This window comes from Meles meles, chromosome 8, assembly GCF_922984935.1.
Source record: "Meles meles chromosome 8, mMelMel3.1 paternal haplotype, whole genome shotgun sequence".
NCBI lineage: Eukaryota > Metazoa > Chordata > Mammalia > Carnivora > Mustelidae > Meles > Meles meles.
Window position 1 is genome coordinate 75580844 of NC_060073.1, and position 23063 is coordinate 75603906.

At 37.4% G+C, this 23063-nt stretch overlaps 1 protein-coding gene across 1 annotated transcript in view; it reads left to right on the forward strand.

The window, feature by feature from the left end:
* The window catches only part of TYR (tyrosinase), a 98215-nt gene that overhangs the window by 30843 nt on the left and 44309 nt on the right, over positions 1 to 23063 (forward strand). The window contains exon 3 of the mRNA XM_046017560.1: positions 9954 to 10101. Within this exon, the coding sequence (XP_045873516.1) occupies positions 9954 to 10101 (148 nt within the window). The remainder of the gene's footprint in view (positions 1 to 9953; positions 10102 to 23063) is intronic.

Here is a 23063-nt window from a genome sequence, read left to right on the forward strand (position 1 = left end):
TCTAGCTCCATGTACAAACCAAATTCTAAGCAATGGAGTAGACTAGTGTTTTAAATCTCTAGTGGACAAAAATTATTCCAGGAAGTATTAACCCTAAACTGAGTTGACATCTAAAGTGTAACAACATAATACTTCCTACTAAAAAATGACTTCTAAAGTCAGACTTTGAGATGGAATTAAATCCTTCTACAAACATTTGAAATTCAGTAAGGGATTCAGTTTGACAGAAACAAACGTGGGTCTTAAGGAGGTAAACATCTGGCCTTCTATAATGGTGGCACTCCCAGAGAATACCAGCCTTCTCTGTGTTTTATGACAGGAATCTGATTGATCCAGCTGACTGTATACCACATGAAGTCCTGTGATCAGAAGTTTATAAAGTACTCATCCAAAGAAAGAGGGAGAGTGGAAACCACCATGACAGGGCATTCTCAATCTTGAAAGAGAATATTATGGAACACTGGGCTGGATCAGACGTCTCAGCTTTTTCACTGAAAAGAATTAGAGGAAACAGGATACTGCTGGAACTGGGAAAATATGTTGTGATGTCAGTAATTTTATATTTTAGTATGACTGATAGCTCTATATCAACTAAGAGTTACAGCATGGCTAAGAGCAGAGCATTGAAATCTAATATATAATTAGCCCAAATCCTGACTCTGCCACTTACCAGTTGATTGACTTTGGGTAAATCACCATACTTTTTTCCATCTTAGTTTTCCCACATGAAAGTGGGCTTGATGATAGCTGCTTTACAGAGTTTCTGTGAGGATTAGGTTCCATAAGACGGTTAGGAAAACAGCCTCGTGCATACCACACAGAAATCGAAATCTTTGTTGCCAAGTGGTAACTAAGTAGTAACAAAGGTGAGTAAAATATATTAATCATGTTTCTATTTTATTTAAACTGTGGAGAGGAAGCTTTGCGATATGCAATCACAAGCCTCTAGTTGAAATTGGAGGTTGAAAATGCAAACACACTTGTGAAAGATTCAAACATATTTTCAAGTGATTTTAATCAAAGGTATCTTAACAATAATTACCCTGGTACAGCATAGAGAATATGGTCAGAAGTACTGTAATAGGGTTGTACTGTGACAGATGGCAACCACACTTCTGGCGAGCATAGCATGACATAGACTTGCGGAATTGTTATGTTGACCACCTCAACTGATGTAACATTGTATGTCACCTATACTTCAACTAAAGAAAACTTACCTTTAATTTAACATAAGTAGAATCTTTATTAATTTTGCTTCCCTACAACTAACTTTATTTGATGCTCTCATACATTCATAGCAATAATTCCTGCACACAAATTTATAGATATGAGTGATAAGAAGGAAAGAATGGCATAAGGGGAAGAACGCAGGATTTAGAATGAGAACATTAAAGAGATAGTTTTGGCATTTGCCACTCAAAAAGCATGTGATCTTCAATGTCACCTAGATGCCACAAACTTTTCATTTGCACTGGAAGCATGGTGGCACCTTTCTACCTCCCCTACATGAGGAACATCCAGTGACATGTTGGAGCTGACTCATGTCTGCTGTGATAGGTAAAGCATCTTTTCTCTACTCTTTACTCAAAGACATCAGGTTGATACCTTGAAATTAATAATCATGGGAATATTTACACCATGAAAACTGACAGATGTTACAAAACAACATATTCTGCTCCTGCCCCATATTTCCCTTCTAAGATCTGGTTATTGAGGTGCCTGGGTGGCTCAGGTCATGATCCCAGGGTCCTGGGATCGAGCCCCGCATCAGGCTCTCTGATCAGCAGGGACCCTGCTTCCTCTTCTCTTTCTGCCAGCCTCTCTGCCTACTTGTGATCTCTGTCATTTAAATAAATAAAATCTTTAAGATCTGGTTATTAATCTTTTGCTAACATATTACTGGGAATATCCCATGAGAAAATGTGCCTAAAAGTGTTTTTGTGAACTATAAAGTATAATGCAAACATGTTAAAATATTCATTATAGAAAGTCATAGATATATAGGTAATCTGTGACTTGCATATGAAAACGATCTTGCCTAATTAAAAAGCAAAGCATAAGAAAGATAATAGAACACATTTATATCATTTGACGTGTATTTCACAGAATTGTTCCATTAAGTCAAGCCAATGACAGAATGTTATATAGAACCTTTGCAGGGTAACTAACCATCTCTGTTTGACTAGGATTATGGGGTTTCCCAGGACAAGGTTTAGCTATCTAATTCACAAGGCCCAATGCAAAATGAAAATATGGAACACCTTGTTCAAAAAATATTAAGAATTTCTAGATAGCAACAGCAGAACATGAAGCCAAGTACGGGCAGGTCTGGGTGGGGAACACTCAGCTGCATGCTTGTGAAACCTGTCCTACCTATGACACAGGATTTTCGATGCTAAAACCAGAACAGTGTGGGGGCAAACAAGGACCAGGATGGTTGGTTACCATACCTTTGCTTTGAAAATAGTTGGCGCTAGCATTAGTATGCCATCAATTTTTTAGCATATCCAGTGAAATATACCAAGTGTGCCAATTACCATCAATTCAGTCATAAGTGAAGAACAGGAAACATAATACAGCTTGAATAACACTTTGTTCATAAAAATCTTTGTTTCAGTCTGTACAATTTGGTAAACTAAAGGACTCTACTGTGTGGTTCAATATTCCTGTCTTGGCAAACACACAAATCTAATCTTAGAATATAGAAAGCCATTATAAAATTTTCCTTAAAAATAAGTTTCAGACAAATTTTAAATGAAGAAATGGACAATTATCTTTGATGTGTAAAATCATTTTATTGATGTGTCTATAAACTGAAGATAAGATCAAAGAAATGCTGAAAAAATAATGAGATGATGTAAATTATATGTGTGTTGTGTATTTATAACATGTATGTAAAGAAAATGATCACATGCATGCATATATACAGCATCCACACACTGAGGTTACTAACAGGTGAAATTAGTCTGATATTGAAAACAACAAACAATTTAAAGTGATGACACATGAAATAATTCTGTTTCTCTCTTTTGTTGAATTTAGGGAGATGACTATGACTAATGACCCATAGTCTTTGTATAAACAATGAAAATAATTAAAGCAGTGGTTCTCAAACTTTAGTGTGCATTAGAATTGCCTGAAGACTTGTTTGATGCAAATGGTAAATCCCACTGATTTGATTTGCAATAGTTCTCTGGAGGGCAAGAGTATTTGCATTTCTGACAAATTTATAGGTTAATGCTGCTGGCTCTGGGACCATATTTTTAAGAACCATGGAATTTGTCGAGCATTTGTGACCTTAACTATCCATCTAATAATTATATGGTAAGAAGCCATCATCTCCTGCTCCATTTGCTTCATTGCTCCATTCCCTGTTGTTGAAGGAATTTCCTGAGTCAAATTAAAAGTATTTTCTAATAAACATAAATGCTAATTAATTACATTTATGGCTGTAGAACTAGTACTTTATTTGAGAAATCTTGAAATTGGATTGAAAGTTAATGCTTCCATTATACCTAGGGACCTGCTTACAGCCAAGATCTTTTTTTTTTTTTGATCTGCGATATTGTATTTCTGTTGCAAGTAGTTTAAAGTATAAGCCTTTCTTAAAGTACTCAGCCATGAAATATAACCCCTCAAAATCATTGGGTATAACCTTGTGAGGCTATGCACTTCATAGTTCCTGAATTAAGTTGCACATTAGGAGACTAATTGAGGGAATGTAGCCAGGGGCCGACAGTCACTTTGCTTCAATCTTCAAAAACACCAACGTAACTTTGTCTATCTTTTTGCTTTCTTTTCTCCATTTCTATCACTGAAACGCTAATATTAAAAGAGGTTTGAGATGCACTGAAAATAAAATTAAATCAAATAAATATATTCTGAAGATTTAACTATGTACTTTTCACATTTCAAAATCTACTAGGCATGTTGAAGTGTAGCATCTATACCCAACTTCCTAGAAAGGAGCATACAGGATTAAACAAGATGATGTATGTAAAATGTCCATTCCGTGCCTGCCACATAGTAGTTGCTAATTTTTTTAAACATTATTTTCAAGGTTACACATTGGAGCAGTTATCGGCATGAACATATTTTATCTCATTTTTAAAATTTGATTTTTTTTCTAAGAAAGAGAGAGAGCGCATAAGTGGGGAGAAAGCAGAGGGAGAAGGTAAGAGAGAATCTCAAGCAGATTCTACTCTGAGCGGGTCTCAATCTCACAACCCTGAGATCATGACCCGAGCTGAAGTCAAGAGTCTAAGCCAGAGAGATCGTGAACTCTGAGAAACAAACAGGGTTTTGGAAGGGAGGGGGGGTGGGTTATTGGGTGACCGTGGTATTAAGGAGGGCATGTATTTCATGGAGCACTGGGTGTGGTGCATATACAATGAATTTTGGAACATTGAAAAAAATAAAATTAAATTAAATTAAAAAAAATAAAACAAAACAGAACAAAACAAAAGAGTCAGAGGCTTAATTGACTGGACCACCAGGCACTCCAAAATGAAAATATTTTAAGGCAGAAGTGTGTGGTGTATGATTTTAAAGGCAGAAGCATTTTCGGGCTTCCAGAATTTAGGAGGAGAAAATTTCAAGTGAAGGGAATAATACATTCAGAGGTAAAGTTTTTAAACTGTGAGCTCAATTTGGAGGATGGAAACAACTTAACCTGAATCAGTGAATTTCAACCCTGTTTTCACATTAGAATCACTTGGGTGTTTTTAAAACTCCAAGTGCCTGAGCCCCACTCTCTACCAATTAAATCTCAATCTCCAAGGGTTGGAGAGAGGCTTCAATATTAAAAAACAAACAAACAAACAGGAAAAACTCTCCAGAGTACTATTGGGGAGGAAATGAAAGAGAAAAGACACGGATTGACGAACTGAAGTTTTGTGTTGTTAGGATCAGCCAGAAACTGTGGTTATTAATTTCCCATAGGAATGCAGCACGCAGACTTGAAGGCCTAACCCAGAGCACTTCGGGCAACTCTCACTGCCCTTTCTGAAGAACTGGGAACCATTTTGGCATCTGCAACTGCTGACAAGAACCCTGCTGGCTTACTGGACTTCCCATCCTGGGGAATCTTTGGACAAGAGCGAAGCAGTCACCCATTCTGCATCTTGCTGTTTATATAAGTAAACAGCAAGCTCATAAATTCATTTGCTAGTCCACAGGAAAAAGGGGCTTCCAAGGTGAATCAGCAAGTCAGCACAGATACAACCCAACTGCAGTGTACCAAAAATCACAGGTTTGAAACCAATCAGAGCTCTCTTCGATTCCCTGATTCCCTCCATGACTAGCTTGAATTTAGATGTGGTAAATAATAGATGTATAACTTCTATATAAGAAGTTATCTTGTCTAAGTTGTCTCATCTGTAAATTGGGACAATGATACTATTTATGTCATAGGTAGCCCCAGGGATTAAAATGAGATCATGTACATTAGAGATATTTCAAAAGTCTGATGTGTAAACTGTTTTTATTTCATGCCTGGAATTTCCTCTTTGACTTGCTCTTCCACAAGAGAATTAAATTCTCAGCAAGAGAACCTACTGATATTGGTGTAATCCTTTCTTATTTTTCCAAGGTGATTTACTCACCAAAAAATGAATTGTGTGAAGTAAAATAGAAAATCATTTATTCAAATTTTCACACTATTCAAGTCCATGACATTTTCTCTATTTTGTCTCTTAACAAGCAGCAGAGTAGAGCTCTTTGAGGGTCCCTTAAGATTTTATGGAGAGAAATTGAATTTTTAAAAAAAGATTTCATGGAGAGAAATGTATCTTTCCTATTCCCAGTCTTTATAGACTGGTATAAGTGAGGATTTAAACATATTTTGTATTTGGTTTTCTTTCAAATACAAAGATGTGAGAGCCCCTGTCTTTGTGAAAAATCAAAGCAAAATATTTGGTCCCTCCTTCTAAGACATTTCCAGTCTATTTGAAGAAATAAGATATGCACAGTTCATTTAAAAGAGTTAATATAATAAGATTATCTATTTAATAATCTTGTACCTATACAAAGAGGTTGGGTGTTTGTTCAACCTGTATCTTTGAACTATTTCTGAGCATGTATCACAATAGTCTGACAAACTATATGTGCTTCTTATTCAAATGTCCTTTCTTAATAACTTCGGAGGCTTTCCCAGATGCAATATCTGGCAAATAGCCAAAGAAGTGAGCAAAGAAATACTAAGCCTTGCCGAGAACTCTGTTAGGACTGTAATCCCACTTCCTAAGGTCGCCCTAACTTTGGATGAGGGCAAGCCTCAGGCAGGGTCTGTAGAGCCATGGAGTTTAGGAAGGGAAGAGGTGTCTGGTGCTAGGATGGGTCCTGATGGTGGGTAGTTGTGGCAAAAGAGACTTTTATGCAGTGAGAGTGCCTTGGTTAATAGCTTTCATGATAAGCATCCATTGATCAAATGCAATGAGCTGAAAGAAATAGTAGGTACTACTGAGGAAGCCTCCATTTGTGCCAGATTCTGTGCTAATTGTATCACACCGGCTACCAAAATCATTCCTCATCAGAATCCAGATGGGCATTAATTATTCCCTCTCTTACCAGTGAAGAGACTGAGGCTCAAAAAAAGATAGCTCTCTTGACAAAAGCGAGTAACAGAATTTAAAGTCAGGTCCTCAGAGCTCTAAAAATCGTTTCTCTATGGCAGTACCTTCAACTGGGAGAAACACTACTGCAGGTTCACCAAGACTTTCTATAGGATACATGGTACAGAACGTGTTAAAGAAATTTATCTCCAGGTCCTCCTCCCAAGTATATTTTTCTTTCCTTTCCTTTTCTTTCTTTCTTATTTTATTTTATTTATTTATTTGACACAAAGAGAGAGAGCACACACAAGCAGGGGGAGAGGAAGAGGAAGAAACGGACTCCCCAATGAGCAGAGAACCCGGTGTGGGACTTGATCCCAGGACCCTGGAATCATGAACTGAGCTGAAGGCAGCCGCTTAACAGACTGAGCCACCCAGGCGTCCCCCAAGTATAATTTTCTAAAATGGATCTTGAATGGAAAAGTTCCTGAAGTTTCTCCTTTTCCCCTGCTCCTTATCTGCTACTTTTCTTCCACTTTTCAGGATTAAAGCCTTCCTCTCACATATCCTAAATCCATTCTCAACAGAACACTTTCTCAGAAGAGGTAAAAACTCACAGGTTGCCAAACAAGTAAAGCATTCAAAATATTGGTGCCAACATCACTAAATGGCATGACTTTAATGGCTAGGTGTTGAATATCTTGAGTCATGTGGTTTGCAAATAAATTCATAATTTATAAGATTGCTTTCATTAAAGATTCTTGTTGTCAGCTGATGAATCACATTATTTTGATGCGAGATCAGTGAGTCATTTTTAGTATGTAACTAAAAGAGAGTTCAAATAATTTAAGTGAGATTACTATAAAAATCTTTTACTCCTGTGCAGTTATTTTTGAGAAGAAAGTTTTCTCAGGACCCAGATTTAGTTTTTAATATTTAGAATAAGATTTATGCTAAACTTTATCCTATGTTGCAATGGATTAATAGTGAATAATTTTAATTAATGATCTTTCATAAATATATTAAGAAATAAACTTTCAATAAAATTTTACTTTTATATTTAATATTTTGTAAAATGTTTTAATATATTTGTATGATTTTGATAAGTTATTTATGGCTAAAATATTTAATGATAAATTAACCCAGATTAGATTAATGTTTCCATGAGAGTTTTAAAAAATAATTTTAATTTCTATACCTATTTTCATGGCAGAGAAATTTTTTTTTTAAGATTTATTTATTAATTTATTTGGCAGAGAGAGAGGAGGAAGCAGGCTCCCTGCTGAGCAGAGAGCCTGATGTGGGGCTCAATGCCAGGACCCTGAGGTCATGACCTGAGCTGAAGGCAGAGGCTTTAATGCACTGAGCCACCCAGGCACCCCAGAGAAGTTTTGTGGGTTTTTTTTTAAGATTTTATTTATTTATTTGACAGAGAGAGATCACAAGTAGGCAGAGAGACAAGCAGAGAGAGAGAGGAGGAGGAAGCAGGTTCCCTGCCGAGCAGAGAGCCCAATGCAAGACTTGATCCCAGGACCCTGAGATCATCACCTGAGCTGAAGGCAAAGGCTTAACCCACTGAGCCACCCAGGTGCCCCAAGGAGTTTTGTTTTTGTTTTTGTTTTTTTAAATCAAGCATAGCTTATATAATATTTAGGAATGTTTCTGTTGGAAAACAGAATATGAGATGAAGTCCAAAAAGGAAACCTCATAAAATTACACATGATAATAGAATTTGTGTAGGTATTCTTGCTATTTGCAATATATCTGAAGTACAGAAGATTGTCCTCCACTATATGGGATTTATTGCTACATAGGAAAGGCAGTAAACCATTGCATTTTCAAGAGCCTGAGCTCTAGAAGAAAACAAGCTTGTGTCCCAACCTTAAGTTCTCTTATTTTTAAATCTTACAAGTTACTTGTGTAATTTAATTTTTAAATCTCAATTTTTCTTAATTATTTTTAAATCTTACATGTTACCTGACTTCTCTAAGCCCCCTTTTTCAAACTGATGTGATGGAGGTAATAAGGGTACCTAATTTGTAGGATCACTCTGAAGGGTATATGGACAATCATGTCAAGCTCTAAGAAAAATCTCTGCATACAGTAAAAGCCATATGTATAGAATCTTAAAAGTTTCATGACGAAACGGAAGGGAAGTGCATGTTCTTAAGCTAAGTTCCCAGTAGGAGCAAGGCTTTGCATGGTCTCTGAGAATGGGCACAGATAGTTCAAAAGGAGAGGAAAAAAATCACAGACTGAGGGACAGAAATACTGTGAGCCACAATGGTGGACGAGCACAACACATCAAATGTAGAAGTCAAGGTCTGCCTCTTTAAAAATGAATGGGTTGGCAACAAAATAATCCTAGTTGCATAAAATTAGCTAGACCTCCCCTGCCCAAAAATGCCTTTACTGTGTGTATCCTACCTTTATAATTATCATCTTCCAGTTTCTGTTTGATATTTCTAAATTCTGAGATTTAATAATATGCCCTTGGCCAAGGGCATCCCCCAATGAGGTTGCTGCTTATAATTTAACTTTGGTAAATGGGCCTTCTTTGTCTGGTTCTGAATCTGAGTTCTATTTATGTTTTATGTTTTGCCTGAATGGACTCTGAAATGCTACCTTCTTCTTCCACTTCCCAGGGACTGTGTGAAAGAGAACACAAAATAACCAGAGCTCAGGTCTTGAAGCTTAGTTGATCAAAGTTAAAATGGAAATAATTTCTAATTGACAGTTGCTGGAAATTGAGAGTTGCTGGAAAGGTTGGAGGATATATGCCACAAAAGGCATTTACATGATTAATATTCAGAAAGAATAGCTCATATTATCATTATTCTCCCACAATTAATATTCCTGATACAATGAAAGGAACCATTTAATGGAGCTCTGATTAATTTTGAAGTGAATAACTTGCGAAATCAAACACAATCTGACCTGATGTCTGCCGGGCTGTGATACGGAAGGTCACAAATTTTCTGTTTTCTCTGGAACCAGAAATCAAAATTAAAAGTAACCACCAGAGCCGGGAAGCAAGGAGATACATAACAGGCTGGAAAGATCTGCTCTAAGTACCATTAAAGACTGAAGGGAGAGTGACCATGCTGATTAGTATAAAAAGGTCCTATTACTTTGCAGTATTTAAAGGAGATATAACAGGCAGAAGCAACAGGAGGGAACAAGATTGGCTCCACTTACTCCAGCCAGTTAATCAGTCCACTGTACCTAGATTAACAGTCTTCCATTCCACCAAGATTTATTAAATAAGCAGTGGGCATCCAAAATGGAAGCAATCTCAATAGAATCTCAAGTGTAGTCATAAACAAAATGAGATAAGCATTGAGGTTTTCAATTATTAGTGAAAACTGACTTTTTTCTTTCCAATTTTCTTTTTGCCTACAGGATTTGCTAGTCCACTCACTGGGATAGCAGATGCCTCTCAAAGCAGTATGCACAATGCCCTGCACATCTATATGAACGGAACGATGTCTCAGGTACAGGGATCTGCCAACGATCCTATTTTTCTTCTTCACCATACCTTTGTTGACAGGTTGGTTGACATTTTTTCATAAATTATGTGCTTGTGGGTGTTAAATGTAGTGTGACTTTATTACATAAAAGCTAAGGAATTATGGTAGTCTATTGTCTCAGATCAGATTCTCCCAGAAACAGCCCTGAAACTAAGGATTTGGATGCAAATATTTTATTAAAGAGAAACCAGTAAGACAATGGGTAAAGCACAGTAAGAAGGGGGAAAAAGCCAAATAAGAGTACAGCTTCAGTTGAAGTCCCAGACTCAGCCAGATTTTGGTAGAGTGTGAAATTACACTTCAAATTTGTAAGACAAATTACATTTGTCTTGCCTGGAAACAAGGGAACTGAGTTTTTGTATTACTGTATCAAATAGTCATTGGCTACAGGTTGCTCTGATGTAGGAGCTGTAAAGCTCCCAGGCACTCGTCCATTCCAGACTGACTGTATGGCTCCTAAGCCTACGGGCAGTCTTCTGAAGGTGGCAGGGTCCTGTGGCCAGGAGTCAAGTATGTAGTTTCAGAGAGGTGGGCGCACAGAGCTGGCACAAGGGGTCTAAGGCCACCTCAGCAGGACATAGATCTGCTACATCTCTCTTCAAAACATTTTCTTTCTCTCTGCCAATGTTATTTCTTCTTTTCCAATCTCAGACCCTCACATAGAAGCAGATACGGTCTTTGATCTCAACCATCGGCTTGAGCATTATAAGATTAGCTCTCCAGACAAGATGCAATATGGCCCAGCCATCTTGTTTAGTGTGCCTTAATTCTCCTGGAGCCATTTGTACCCTTATTAACCCTCTTCCTCTTTTTACATGTGCAGTGCCTTACCTTTAAAGAATTTAGACTTAATCATAGGTGATGATAGCAGAAGAGAAAGTACCTGGAGGAAGGTCAGCCGTCTGTTTCTGGAATTCTTCAAGAAGAGAGGAGGAAGTAAAGCACTGAATCATGACAGATGAATGTAGGGGTCTTTTTTCTTTCTTTTTTGTCTCCTCTTAGGTAATTTTCTCCAGTGTATAAAGGGCACAGATTTATACCTGCCATTAATACAATACTTTCCTTCTCTGTGGTAAATACAGCAAATTCTGTTTTTCCTGTTTTATTTTTTAAAAACGTTTCATTTATTTATTTGACAAACAAAGATCACCAGTAGGCAGAGAGGCAGGCAGAGAGAGAGGAGGAAGCAGGCTCCCTGCTGAGCAGAGAGCCCAATGCGGGGCTCAATCCCAGGACCCTGGGATTATGACCTGAGCTGAAGGCAGAGGCTTAACTCACTGAACCACCCAGGCACCCCTGTTTTTCCCATTTTAAAGATAAAGAAACTGAAACTGAAAGTTAGATGTTTTACTCATATTGTCACCATTTCTTACTCACTCATTTCCTCAGGAACATGAACATGACATCAGATAAAAAAGTAACCATGAGACTGGACTATTATTAGGCACATTGTTGTTGTCTGCAGGACACCTCCAATATTATAGGAATTAAGTAATAGCCCAAGTCATGTTTCATTCAGAAATCAGTTTTTAAGAAAGTGTATAAATACCAAAATTATGATACTAATACGATATCATAATTACCTATGCCCATATGGAAAGAAGGGAGCAGGAGGCTTGGAAAAAACATTTTATCAGAAAAGATGTAGTTGCGACTGAGGCCATGTGGCCCACAAAGTGGAAAATATTTAGATTCTGGTCTTTTATAGAAAGTTTGCTGACCCCTGCTAAACCACAGAATTCCATATTTATATAACAGATAAGAAAAAAAAAGTTGATCTTTAGCTAGCTTGCCTTTATCTGTCTTTATAGAAAATAGTATAAGTGAATTCAGTGTGTGGAAGCATGTTTGTTTGACAGAGATAAAGCCATTATGCAGATGTATGGATTTTAAGCCACTCTGTCACTCTTGAAAATTAAAATTTTCTAGTCTCTTAGAATTCTCTGCTAATCCTATCTTACAATTAGATATCTGTATGGTTATTAAAATAACTGAAAAATAAACAAATGACCAAGTAGTTTCTCACTCAGCCCACAGAGCCAAGCTGAGGAAGATTCTGGGTATGAAGAAAAAGCACCATTGGGAAGGCTAGAGACCGTGGATTGCCACATAATACCGTGGCAAATGAACTTTTCTCTCAAGGCTCTTCTCAGTCAGATGGTCAGTTCACCACTATTAGACTCTTCACACATGTATTTATTAGGTACACACTGCGTGCTGAGTATATTTGCCTAAATATTCCACATTCTTTCTTGCCTCAATGCATTGCTTATACCATTCTCCAAACCTGGAACATGCTTGTCCTTTAGTCTAAGATTTTATTTATTTATTTATTTATTCATTTTGATTTTATTTATTTATTTATTTTTTCAGCGTAACAGTATTCATTGTTTTTGCACCACACCCACTGCTCCATGCAATACGTGCCCTCCCTATTACCCACCACCTGGTTCCCCCAACCTCCCATCCCCGCCCCTTCAAAACCCTCAGGTTGTTTTTCAGAGTCCATAGTCTCTTATGGTTCGCCTCCCCTTGCAATTTCCCTCAACTTCCTTCTCCTCTCCATCTCCCCATGTCCTCCATGTTATTTGTTATGCTCCACAAATAAGTGAAACCATATGATACTTGACTCTCTCTGTTTGACTTATTTCACTCAGCATAATCACTTCCAGTCCCGTCCATGTTGCTACAAAAGTTGGGTATTCATCCTTTCTTTCTTTTTTTTTTTAATAAACATATAATGTATTTTTATCCCCAGGGGTACAGGTCTGTGATGCACCAGGTTTACACACTTCACAGCACTCAAGATAGCACATACCCTGAATGGATATTTTTTATTTTTTTTAAATTTATTTATTTATTTTCAGCGTAACAGTATTCATTGTTTTTGCACCATACCCAGTGCTCCATGCAATACGTGCCCTCCCTATTATCCACCACCTGGTTCCTCAAACTCCCACCCCCCCTCCCCTTCAAAACCCTCAGGTTGTTTTTCAGAGTCCATAGTCTCTTATGGTTCATCTTCCCTTCCAATTTCCCTCAACTCCCTTCTCCTCTGCATCTCCCCATGTCCTCCATGTTCTTTGTTATGCTGCACAAATAAGTGAAACCATATGATACTTGACTCTCTCTGCTTGACTTATTTTGCTCAGCATAATCTCTTCCAGTCCCATCCATGTTGCTACAAAAGTTGGTTATTCATCCTTTCTGATGGAGGCATAATACTCCATCGTGTATATGGACCACATCTTCCTTATCCATTCGTCCATTGAAGGGCATCTTGGTTCTTTCCACAGTTTGGCGACCGTGGTCATTGCCACTGTAAACATTGGGGTACAGATGGCTCTTCTTTTCACTACATCTGTATCTTTGGTGTAAATACCCAGCAGTGCAATTGCAGGGTCATAGGGAAGCTCTATTTTTAATTTCTTGAGGAATCTCTACACTGTTCTCCAGAGTGGCTGCACCAACTTGCATTCCCACCAACAGTGTAAGAGGGTTCCCCTTTCTCCACATCCTCTCCAACACACGTTGTTTCCTGTCTTGCTAATTTTGGCCATTCTAACTGGTGTCAGGTGATATCTCAATGAGGTTTTAATTTTAATCTCCCTGATGGCTAGGGATGATGAGCATTTTTTCATGTGTCTGATAGCCATTTGTATGTCTTCATTGGAGAAGTGTCTGTTCGTATCTTCTGCCCATTTTTTGATATGATTATCTGTTTTGTGTGTGTTGAGTTTGAGGAGTTCTTTATAGATCCTGGATATCAACCTTTTGTCTGTACTGTCATTTGCAAATATCTTCTCCCATTCCGTGGGTTGCCTTTTTTGTTTTGTTAACTCTTTCCTTTGCTGTGCAGAAGCATTTGATCTTGAGGAAGTCCCAAAAGTTCATTTTCACTTTTGTTTCCTTGGCCTTTGGAGATATATCTTGAAAGAAGTTGCTGTGGCTGATATCAAAGTAGTTACTGCCTATGTTCTCCTCTAGTATTCTGATGGATTCCTGTCTCATGTTGAGGTCTTTTATCCATTTCGAATTTATCTTTGTGTACGGTGTAAGAGAATGGTCGAGTTTCATTCTTCTACATATAGCTGTCCAGCTTTCCGAGCACCATTTATTGAAGAGACTGTCTTTTTTCCATTGTATATTTTTTCCTGTTTTGTCAAAGATTATTTGACTATAGAGTTGAGGGTCCGTATCTGGGCTCTCTACTCTGTTCCACTGGTCTATGTGTCTGTTTTTGTGCCAGTACCATGCTGTCTTGGTGATCACAGCTTTGTAGTAAAGCTTGAAATCAGGTAACGTGATGCTGCCAGTTTTGTTTTTGTTTTTCAACATTTCCATAGCAATTTGGGGTCTCTTCTGATTCCATACAAATTTTAGGATTATTTGTTCCAGCTCTTTGAAAAATACCAGTGGAATTTTGATCGGAATGGCATTAAAAGTATAGATTGTTCTAGGCAGTATAGACATTTTAACAATGTTTATTCTACCGATCAAAGAGCATGCAATGCTCTTACATCTTTTTGTGTCTTCTTCAATTTCTTTCATGAGTACTCTGTAGTTCCTCGAGTACAGATCCTTTACCTCTTTGATACAGAAAGGGAAATTAGAGAATCGATTCCATTTACTATAACACCAAGAACCTTAAGATTTTATTTATTTGACAGACAAACATCACAAGTAGGCAGAGAGACAGGCAGAGAGAAAGGGAGAAGCAGGCTCCCTGCTGAGCAGAGAGCCCAATGCGGGGTTTGATCCCAGGACCCTGGGATCATGACCTGAGCTGAAGGCAGAGGCTTTAACCCACTGACCCACCTAGGATCCCCTAGTCATCTAATTTTTATGGCCACTTTAATACTTGTTTCAATTTTCACCTCCTCCATGAAGTCGACCCAGACCATGCCTGTCTGTAACCATCTCTCCCATCCAGAGTATGCTGGATTCAGCCCACAGTGGCTAGCAAGATCTAATATGGACATCTTTCCCCAACTTTTCTTTAGGGACCTCAAGCTATAGTTTGAAATTAGCCATGGTGGGAGTATTTATACCACGAAATTGGCAAATGCTGCACATCAAGGATTTTATTCTGACAGCTGGTTATTAAAATAATGGCCAGGACACCACTTTTCCATCTATGAATTCATGTCACATTCTCTCTTTACTCTTCATTTAGGACATGTCATTTACATTGTTCTTGATTTATGTCGTTACTCATTTGTGCTTTGTTCCTCTCACTAATCTGTGACCTACCTAATTAGGGCTCATGCTTGGTATTATATTTGTTTTTCTCACAGTATTTTGTCTAGCCTACAATGAATAAATGTCTAATCAATTTCTATCAAATAAACAAATGATTGAAAAAAACCTTAGAACACTTCATTTGCCACAGCTACAAAATGAACTACAGATAAGCCATTTTAACTGAAGAATTTTTTTTTAAGTCTTAAAAAGCAAAATGTAATAATCATTCAATGCTATGAACATGTCTTAAGATTTTAGCATGTTTCTAGACCATCAGACCTGGCTGTACGCATTGAGGAAACAATAATGAGACAGGATCCCTGGTCTGAAAAAGTGTAGTCTATTGGGAAATATAAACAAGCAAGCCATGGTAGTACATTATGACTCATGCACAATCATGGGAGGCATTCTTAGAAAGCTGCATAAAACAAGGATGATACAAGAGCCGAGCCCTGAGGGGCAACAAGCCTACAAGACAAGAATGAATATTCAAGGATCAGAAGCACAACTCCTGTCTCCTTGAGACAAGTCACAAATGAGGAGTATAAACTGAAGAAGAAAATGCAAGCTTGGTCTCCAAAACAAGGGAATAAGACTTAAAGCTCATGGGAAGGGAAGCTCATGACATCGGGTGCCAAGTAGTCTGTCATCAAAATGTGCCAATGTTGGGAAAAGAAACGTGAAAGATAATTCCAATTCTCTCTACCACTTAAAAAAAAAATCAGAGAATAGACTCAATATAACAATTTTAAAAGATAATATATATTTAATTTTTACTATGTTTGAGGCACTATTCTACACTCTTCACAAGTTCTGGTTCATTCAGTTCACACCAAGTCTGTAACATAGGTTCCAGTATTATCCTACTTTATAGATTTTAAAAAGAGTTTTGGAGATTATAAAGCTAGCAAAGGACAGAGTTGAGAGCTAAACAATGTAGTCTTTTTTTTTTTTTTTAAACAGAACCCAGGTTCTTAACATTATGGACAACTGCCTTGGAATCGGAACTATAACTGTCCTTCTGATTGCTCTTAGGTTGAGGATAAAACATTTTCATTAAAAATTTATTCATTCAAAAAAAAATTCATTCCTTCATCAAACATTTTAAGTTTTTACTATATTCCATATAGTCAGATACTATGTCTGTTTTATTTGTTGAGATGAATAAAAACTCCTGAACTCGGGTGCTTGCCGTCTTCCAAAAAAGAAAAAAAAATTAGCAATCATAGCAATGTATTACAGCCAATAAAAGAAACATGAGAGGTATATGAATCCAGAAAAGAAAAGCCTAACTCTGCCTTGAAAATTAAATGCTTTCCAGAAAAGACTCTCCTTTGATTTATTCTTAAAGATGAGGAAAAGTTACAGATATGACAAGGAAGAAAAGGAAGGTGTATGTCATACTTAGAGAACAAAACTGGCAAATCCTAAGATAGAGGAAATCATGCTGAAGAAATTTTATTTAGCCAACCTGGAGAACAGTTTCCCATAAGTAGTATCAAGATTAGTATCAGATTTGAGGGCCCTGACATGTTCTTGGCTTCTTTGAAAGACTTCCTTTAAAGACTGTATTGAAATATTTTAGTTTTTATTTTTGTTTTCTCATAAATTAAATAAAAAGATAATATAAAATAGCAGATTAGGGTAATTACCTAAAATCCATTCTGCAATTTAGAAAATTCAGAAAAGTAGAGAAAGGAACAAATTAACAAGAGAAGTCTCACTCCACCATTCCAATATACACTAAAAGAATTATATTTGCACACAATTCTATACTTTTTGCCTACTACATTTCAACATCTGTATATGTAGGTCTATCCCTTTCCTTTTGAAAGCTTATAGAATTTCATCGCATATCAAGAGAATGAGAAGATAAGCCACAGAATGGAAGAAAATAATTGCAAAACACATATCTTATAAAGGACTTAATCCAAGATATAAAAAGAACTCAACATTCAAGAAGAAGACAATGAATCCAATTAAAAAGTGAGTCAACGTCCTTAATAGACACCTCACCAGAGAAGATATACAATGGCAAGTATATGAAAAGATATTCCACATCATATGCCATCAGGGAAATGCAAATTAAAATAATAATATACACCTATTAGGATGGTCAGAATCTGCTGACACCATCAAATACTGGTAAGGTTGGAGTGGGACCAGACTCTCAATCATTGCTTGTAGAAATGCAAAATGACATGACCACTTTGTTTGGTCAGCTTTTTACAAAACTAAACCTCCTTTTGCCATGTGATCCAGCAATTACGCTCCTTGGTATTTACCCAGAGGAGCTGAAAACACATGCCCACACAAATATCTGTGCATGGAAGGTCATAACAACCTCATTCATACTTGCCAAAGCAGGGAGGTAACCAAAATGTCCTTCAATAGGTGAGTGGGTAAATAAACTGTGCTACATCCAGACAATGGATTGTCAGAGATAAAAAGAAATGAGCTATCAAGCCACACAAAGACATGAAAGAAACATACATATATATTATTAAGTAGAATAAACCAATCTGAAGAGGGTACCTATTGTAGAATTCCAACTGTATGGCGTTCTGGAAAAGGCAAAACTTTGGAGACCATAAAATGATCAACAGTTACCAGAGGGGAGGACGGGGGCAATGAATAGGCAAAGCACAGAGGATTTTTAAGGCAGTGAAAATACTCTCTGGGATATTATAATGATGGATATAAGTTATTACACATTTTTCTAAACCTGAAGAATGTATACCACCAAGAGTAAACCCATATGTAAATTATGGACTGGGGGAGGTAAAGATGCATCATACCAAATGTATCATTCTGGTGAAGGATGTTGCTCGGGGAGGAATTGAAGCATGTGTTGGGGCAGAAGGTAGATGGGAAGTCTTTGTACTTTTCAATTTTGTTGTGAACCTAAAACGTCTCTGAAAAGAAGGGAAAAGGCTATGGGCAGGTTGATGCTTTAAATAACTGAAATCATGACATGACACTGTATTCTTTTTTTTTAAGTTTTTTATTTTTTATTAACATAGAATGTACTATAAGCCCCAGGGGTACAGCTCTGTGAATTGACACATGACACTGTATTCTTGCTGCTTAATATCAGCAAAGCTCTATTAGGACTCGTAAATAGAAAGGTATCAGGGACGTGGACAATGAAGGCATTGATGAACCTCTAGGAACTACCCATAAAGCATACAATTTCTGAAAGACTTAATAGTCATTTACTTATATGAATATTAATAATAATGAATGTTAATGTTATTTACTTATGCAAATTTAACTTAAAGAAGGCTGAGTATCTCTTCCTCTTTGAGAACTCTTCCCATGTAACTCATCAATAGTAACTAACAAATAAACCTACTTATTTCTATCTCTCGTTTCATCATATGGAAGGACAAAGCTTTTTGGTTTTTCCAGGACCCCTTTAAAAATCACAAAGAGAGTTTTAGGTGTAAAAGATACTCTAAAAGATTTATTTAATTTTTTCTATATTTAGGATCTGATGTGGGCAAGACAGAAATTAAAGAAGTTATCAGAGGAGAATTGAACACTTGATTAAGATGGGATTATAGGTGCCTGAGAAACAATATTTGATTATATATTTAATCAAAATGTCAATAAAACACTTTAAAATAAGAAAAAGAAGGTAACATGATTATAAAGAATCTTAGCACTTTTACAGGAGAGGAAAGAGAAATCTTTGTTCTTATGTTCTTTCTTATAGTCAGGAATATAATAAAGTCAACATAAAGTACAGAAAATTATTCTGGTTAGACACAGAATCTCTGCTATCCAGAAAGTAAAGAGTAATGCTTCATATTGTAAGCAAAGGCAATAAGCAATAAACTAAGGAAGTAAAACCATCAAAATGGAAACATTTTGCTAAGATTTTTAATAAATTTTGTAACTGTTTTTCAAACTTAGGTATTCTAAATCAGGTCAAATAAAATTTACTTTCCAAATTTTGTCTTTTATTAGCTCCTTCATATTGTGGAACAAACTGACATTTAAGAGTTTGGGTACTAAGGAGGGCACGTATTGCATGGAGCACTGGGTGTTATACGTAAACAGTGAATCATGGAACACTACATCAAAAACTAAAGATGTACTGTATGGCGATTAACATAACACTTAAAAAAAAGAGTTTAAGGGCTCCACAAGGTCACTACTAATTTTATTATAATATTGAGATATGATTAACATGCAATGTATTCATCATTGCTCTTTTTAAATGAATCAATAAATGTGTAAAAAAATTCCATTGTATGGATACACTTTAATTTAGTAATCGCTTTTCAACAGGCATTTTGATTGTTTCTCCCTCTTTTTTTTTTTACTAAACAATGTGTTTACATATGCATATATATACATATACCATATATATAATTTTGAACATCGTGAGTATAGCTAAAGAACAAATTCTTATCATTGAAGTTGAAAGGTGAGAGGTTAAATACATTCAAAATTTGTAGGTATTTCTAAATTGCCTTTCAAAAACGATTGTGCCAACTACATTCCCACAAGTAGAGAATGAAAGTATCTCCTTCACCCTGTACCTTCACCTGCAGCAGAGAGAGGTCATCAGCTTTATTAACCTTTTTACTCTGAAAAGTAGAAAAATATTTATTTGAATTTCTCTATTTCCTATACATAGTATAGATTTTTTTTTCCTAAAATCTGTTGACATTTGTGGTTATTTTAGATTGGGTTTGGGTTTTTTTTTCCTTTTTATTACTAAATTGTATAGGCTTTTCATAATATTTTTAAAAGTTGGCCCCTTTGTCATAAACATTACAAGTATTTTCTGCATTTTAAAATTATCTTTTAAGTTTTAATGGTATATTCTCACTTAAGAAGTTGATTGTTTTCATATGGCCTTTTTTTTACTTAATCTTTTGTTTGTGGCATCAGTGTGTTTACATTCTTGTTCTGCAGTATTCTTATCTGTAAAAAGAATGGATTGTTATAAAAGCTCCAAGGTCCTTTCTGGACTTTACAATATCCTGGGTATTTTTTTAAGAAGTGACAATAGAATGCATTAGCACAATTATAGGCCTTTCACAGGTTTCTTAGTGACAGTTTAATCATGCTTTTTAGTTATGATTAATAGGTAACTGACAAGTCCAATTCATAGTTATTTTTTTTTCTCTGCCACTCAGAATAAGGAGAACAAAGCACTCTACCTATTCTCAGGTTTGTTAAAAAAACAAAAAACAAAAAACAAATTCCTGGTGAAAAGAGAAGGTCGAGGAGTGATAACCTTAAAAGAAAGAATAGGTTGGGGTGTTATTTCTTCTTTTTCTTGAAGAAGACCAGATTTGGGGCATGCTAAAAATAGAGGATTTGAAACTTGAAACCAATCTAACACTACAACACCCATCAAGCATGGCCGATGCTTAAACAATGGAAGTCGGGGTTTTTCTGCTACAGTTTCGTCAGGAAGGAAGAAGAGCATGGGTGCCTACCAGATGGTGTGCAGTGGATAAATGTCAGAGCCATAGAAAAGGAGCTTTGAAAACTCTTCCCTTTCCTTGACACATAATCCCTCCCAAAAGACTCCCGTGGACGAAAGCAAGCACACCTCTGCATGCAGCTGTTCATCTGTTAATTCCATACCAAGCGCCCTCTTTGTTTCGTGTGCCATAGGAAGCCATGGGGCTGCATCAGTCACTAAATATTAATGTCACCCAGTCCAGACATGTAAATAAGCAACACAAAACAAGATGTAATTTCTTTAGTAATGGTGGTTTAATAGTCTGGGGTATGTGAAAGAACAGAAAAGTTGTCAGGACTTCTGTAGCCCCGGCCCCAAGCCCCGCACAGGGTGGCTGGTCTATGAACACTTGTTAGGGTCTCCTGTGTGGAATACTCTTGTCACTGGTGACTTTATGAAGAATGAGTGGGATTTTGACTTGTGAATTTTGGTAGTAAAAACCTTCCATGCATAGGGAACAAAACAAGAAAGCCAAAGAAGTGTGAGGTTTAAAAGAAAAAAAAAAAACACTTTAGGTAAGAGATGAAAGTGAAAATACAGTTAAGACGCTAAGAACACAGCTAACAGCTAACAGGGCAGACTGTGCACCGAATGCCAAGTGCATCACATGGCTTGACTTGTTCAACGCTTCGGGCAATCCTACCCGTGAAGCACCATTTTCACCCTTAGCTGAGGGACGAAGAGACTGAGGCACAGAGAGGTGAAGTCAACTGTCAGGCTATGTTCTGAACCTGGACTACATGGTTCTTCATAAAGAATTTAGAGAGCGGAGGGAATGTATCTAGAGAGAAAGAATAGACTCTTCCCTCAGCAGAGGAGCAGGGGCTGCCAGAAGACGTGGTTATTTTGAGCACTAGCAAAGCAGCATGGTTTAGTGCAGCAGGAGAGGATTCCAAAAACAAGTTGGTTAAAAAAAAAAAAAAAAAAACTTAACGAGCTCAGAGTGGAGGGGGGCAGGGAGCAACGGAGTGTAGGGGGTGTGAAGGAGAACAAAGACAGGGCCCGGAAATGGAGTGGGGAGGTTTCCACTGACAGTGCCCAGTAGCTTAACTTTTCACTGATTCTTTTTTTTTTTCCATTTTATTTATTTTTTCAGCGTAACAGTATTCATTGTTTTTGCACAACACCCAGTGCTCCATGCAATACGTGCCCTCCCTATTACCCACCACCTGTTCCCCCAACCTCCCACCCCTGACCCTTCAAAACCCTCAGGTTGTTTTTCAGAGTCCATAGTCTCTTATGGTTCGCCTCCCCTTCCAAATTTTTTTTTTTTAATAGAGCGTATCATGCTTAGTGAAATAAGTCAATCGGAGAAAGACAACTATCATATGATCTCCCTGATATGAGGACATGGAGAAGCAACATGGGGGGTTAGGGGGATAGGAGAAGAATAAATGAAACAAGATGGGATTGGGAGGGAGACAAACCATAAATGACTCTTAATCTCACAAAACTTTTCACTGATTCTTAAACCACCTTCTGATGTAGGTGGGCTCTTCTCCATCAGCCTGACAGGGCAGGCACCTGCCTCTGGGGCTTAAGGAGGCGGGGGTAGAGAAGGCAGGCCTGGCACTCCCCCTCTAGCAGCTCATGGTCTGGTTCCCAGACTGTAAGTATGGAAGAAAAGTGCTCTAGTCGATGAACCAGGACACCTCACAAGCCGGTGAGCATGTCCTGGCTTGGCTCTGTGATACTTGTGTGACCTTGGGAGTCTTGCTGAACCTCTCCCAGCCTTATTTTCCTCTTATAAAATGGCAGTAATAATACTGCCTTCCTCACAAGAATATCAGTTTACACTTTAAAAACTGTAACACATTATACAAAGACTAGCTATTGTACAGGGCGCCTGGGTGGATCAGTGGGTTAAAGCCTCTGCCTTGGCTCAGGTCATGATCTCAGGGTCCTGGGATGGAGGAGCCCGCATTGCATCTGGCTCTCTGCTCAGCAGGGAGTCTGCTTCCTCCTCTCTCTCTCTGCCTGCCTCTCTGCCTACTTGTGCTCTCTGTCTGTCAAATAAATAAATAAAATCTTAAAAAAAAAAAGACTAGCTATTGTAAAGAGGATAGAGAATAAGGAACTTTTAAGAGCTCATACAGTGCTTTTGTTTTTATCCACTGTTTTCCTTGGGTTTCTCAGTATTGGTAACACTCTATCAGTTCTCCTATAGCCTGTCTCTTAAGTGCATGGGAATCTCAGCTAGGTACAGACGTTAAGCAGAACGTTCCAGGGAGGCAAGCCTGCCTCACAACA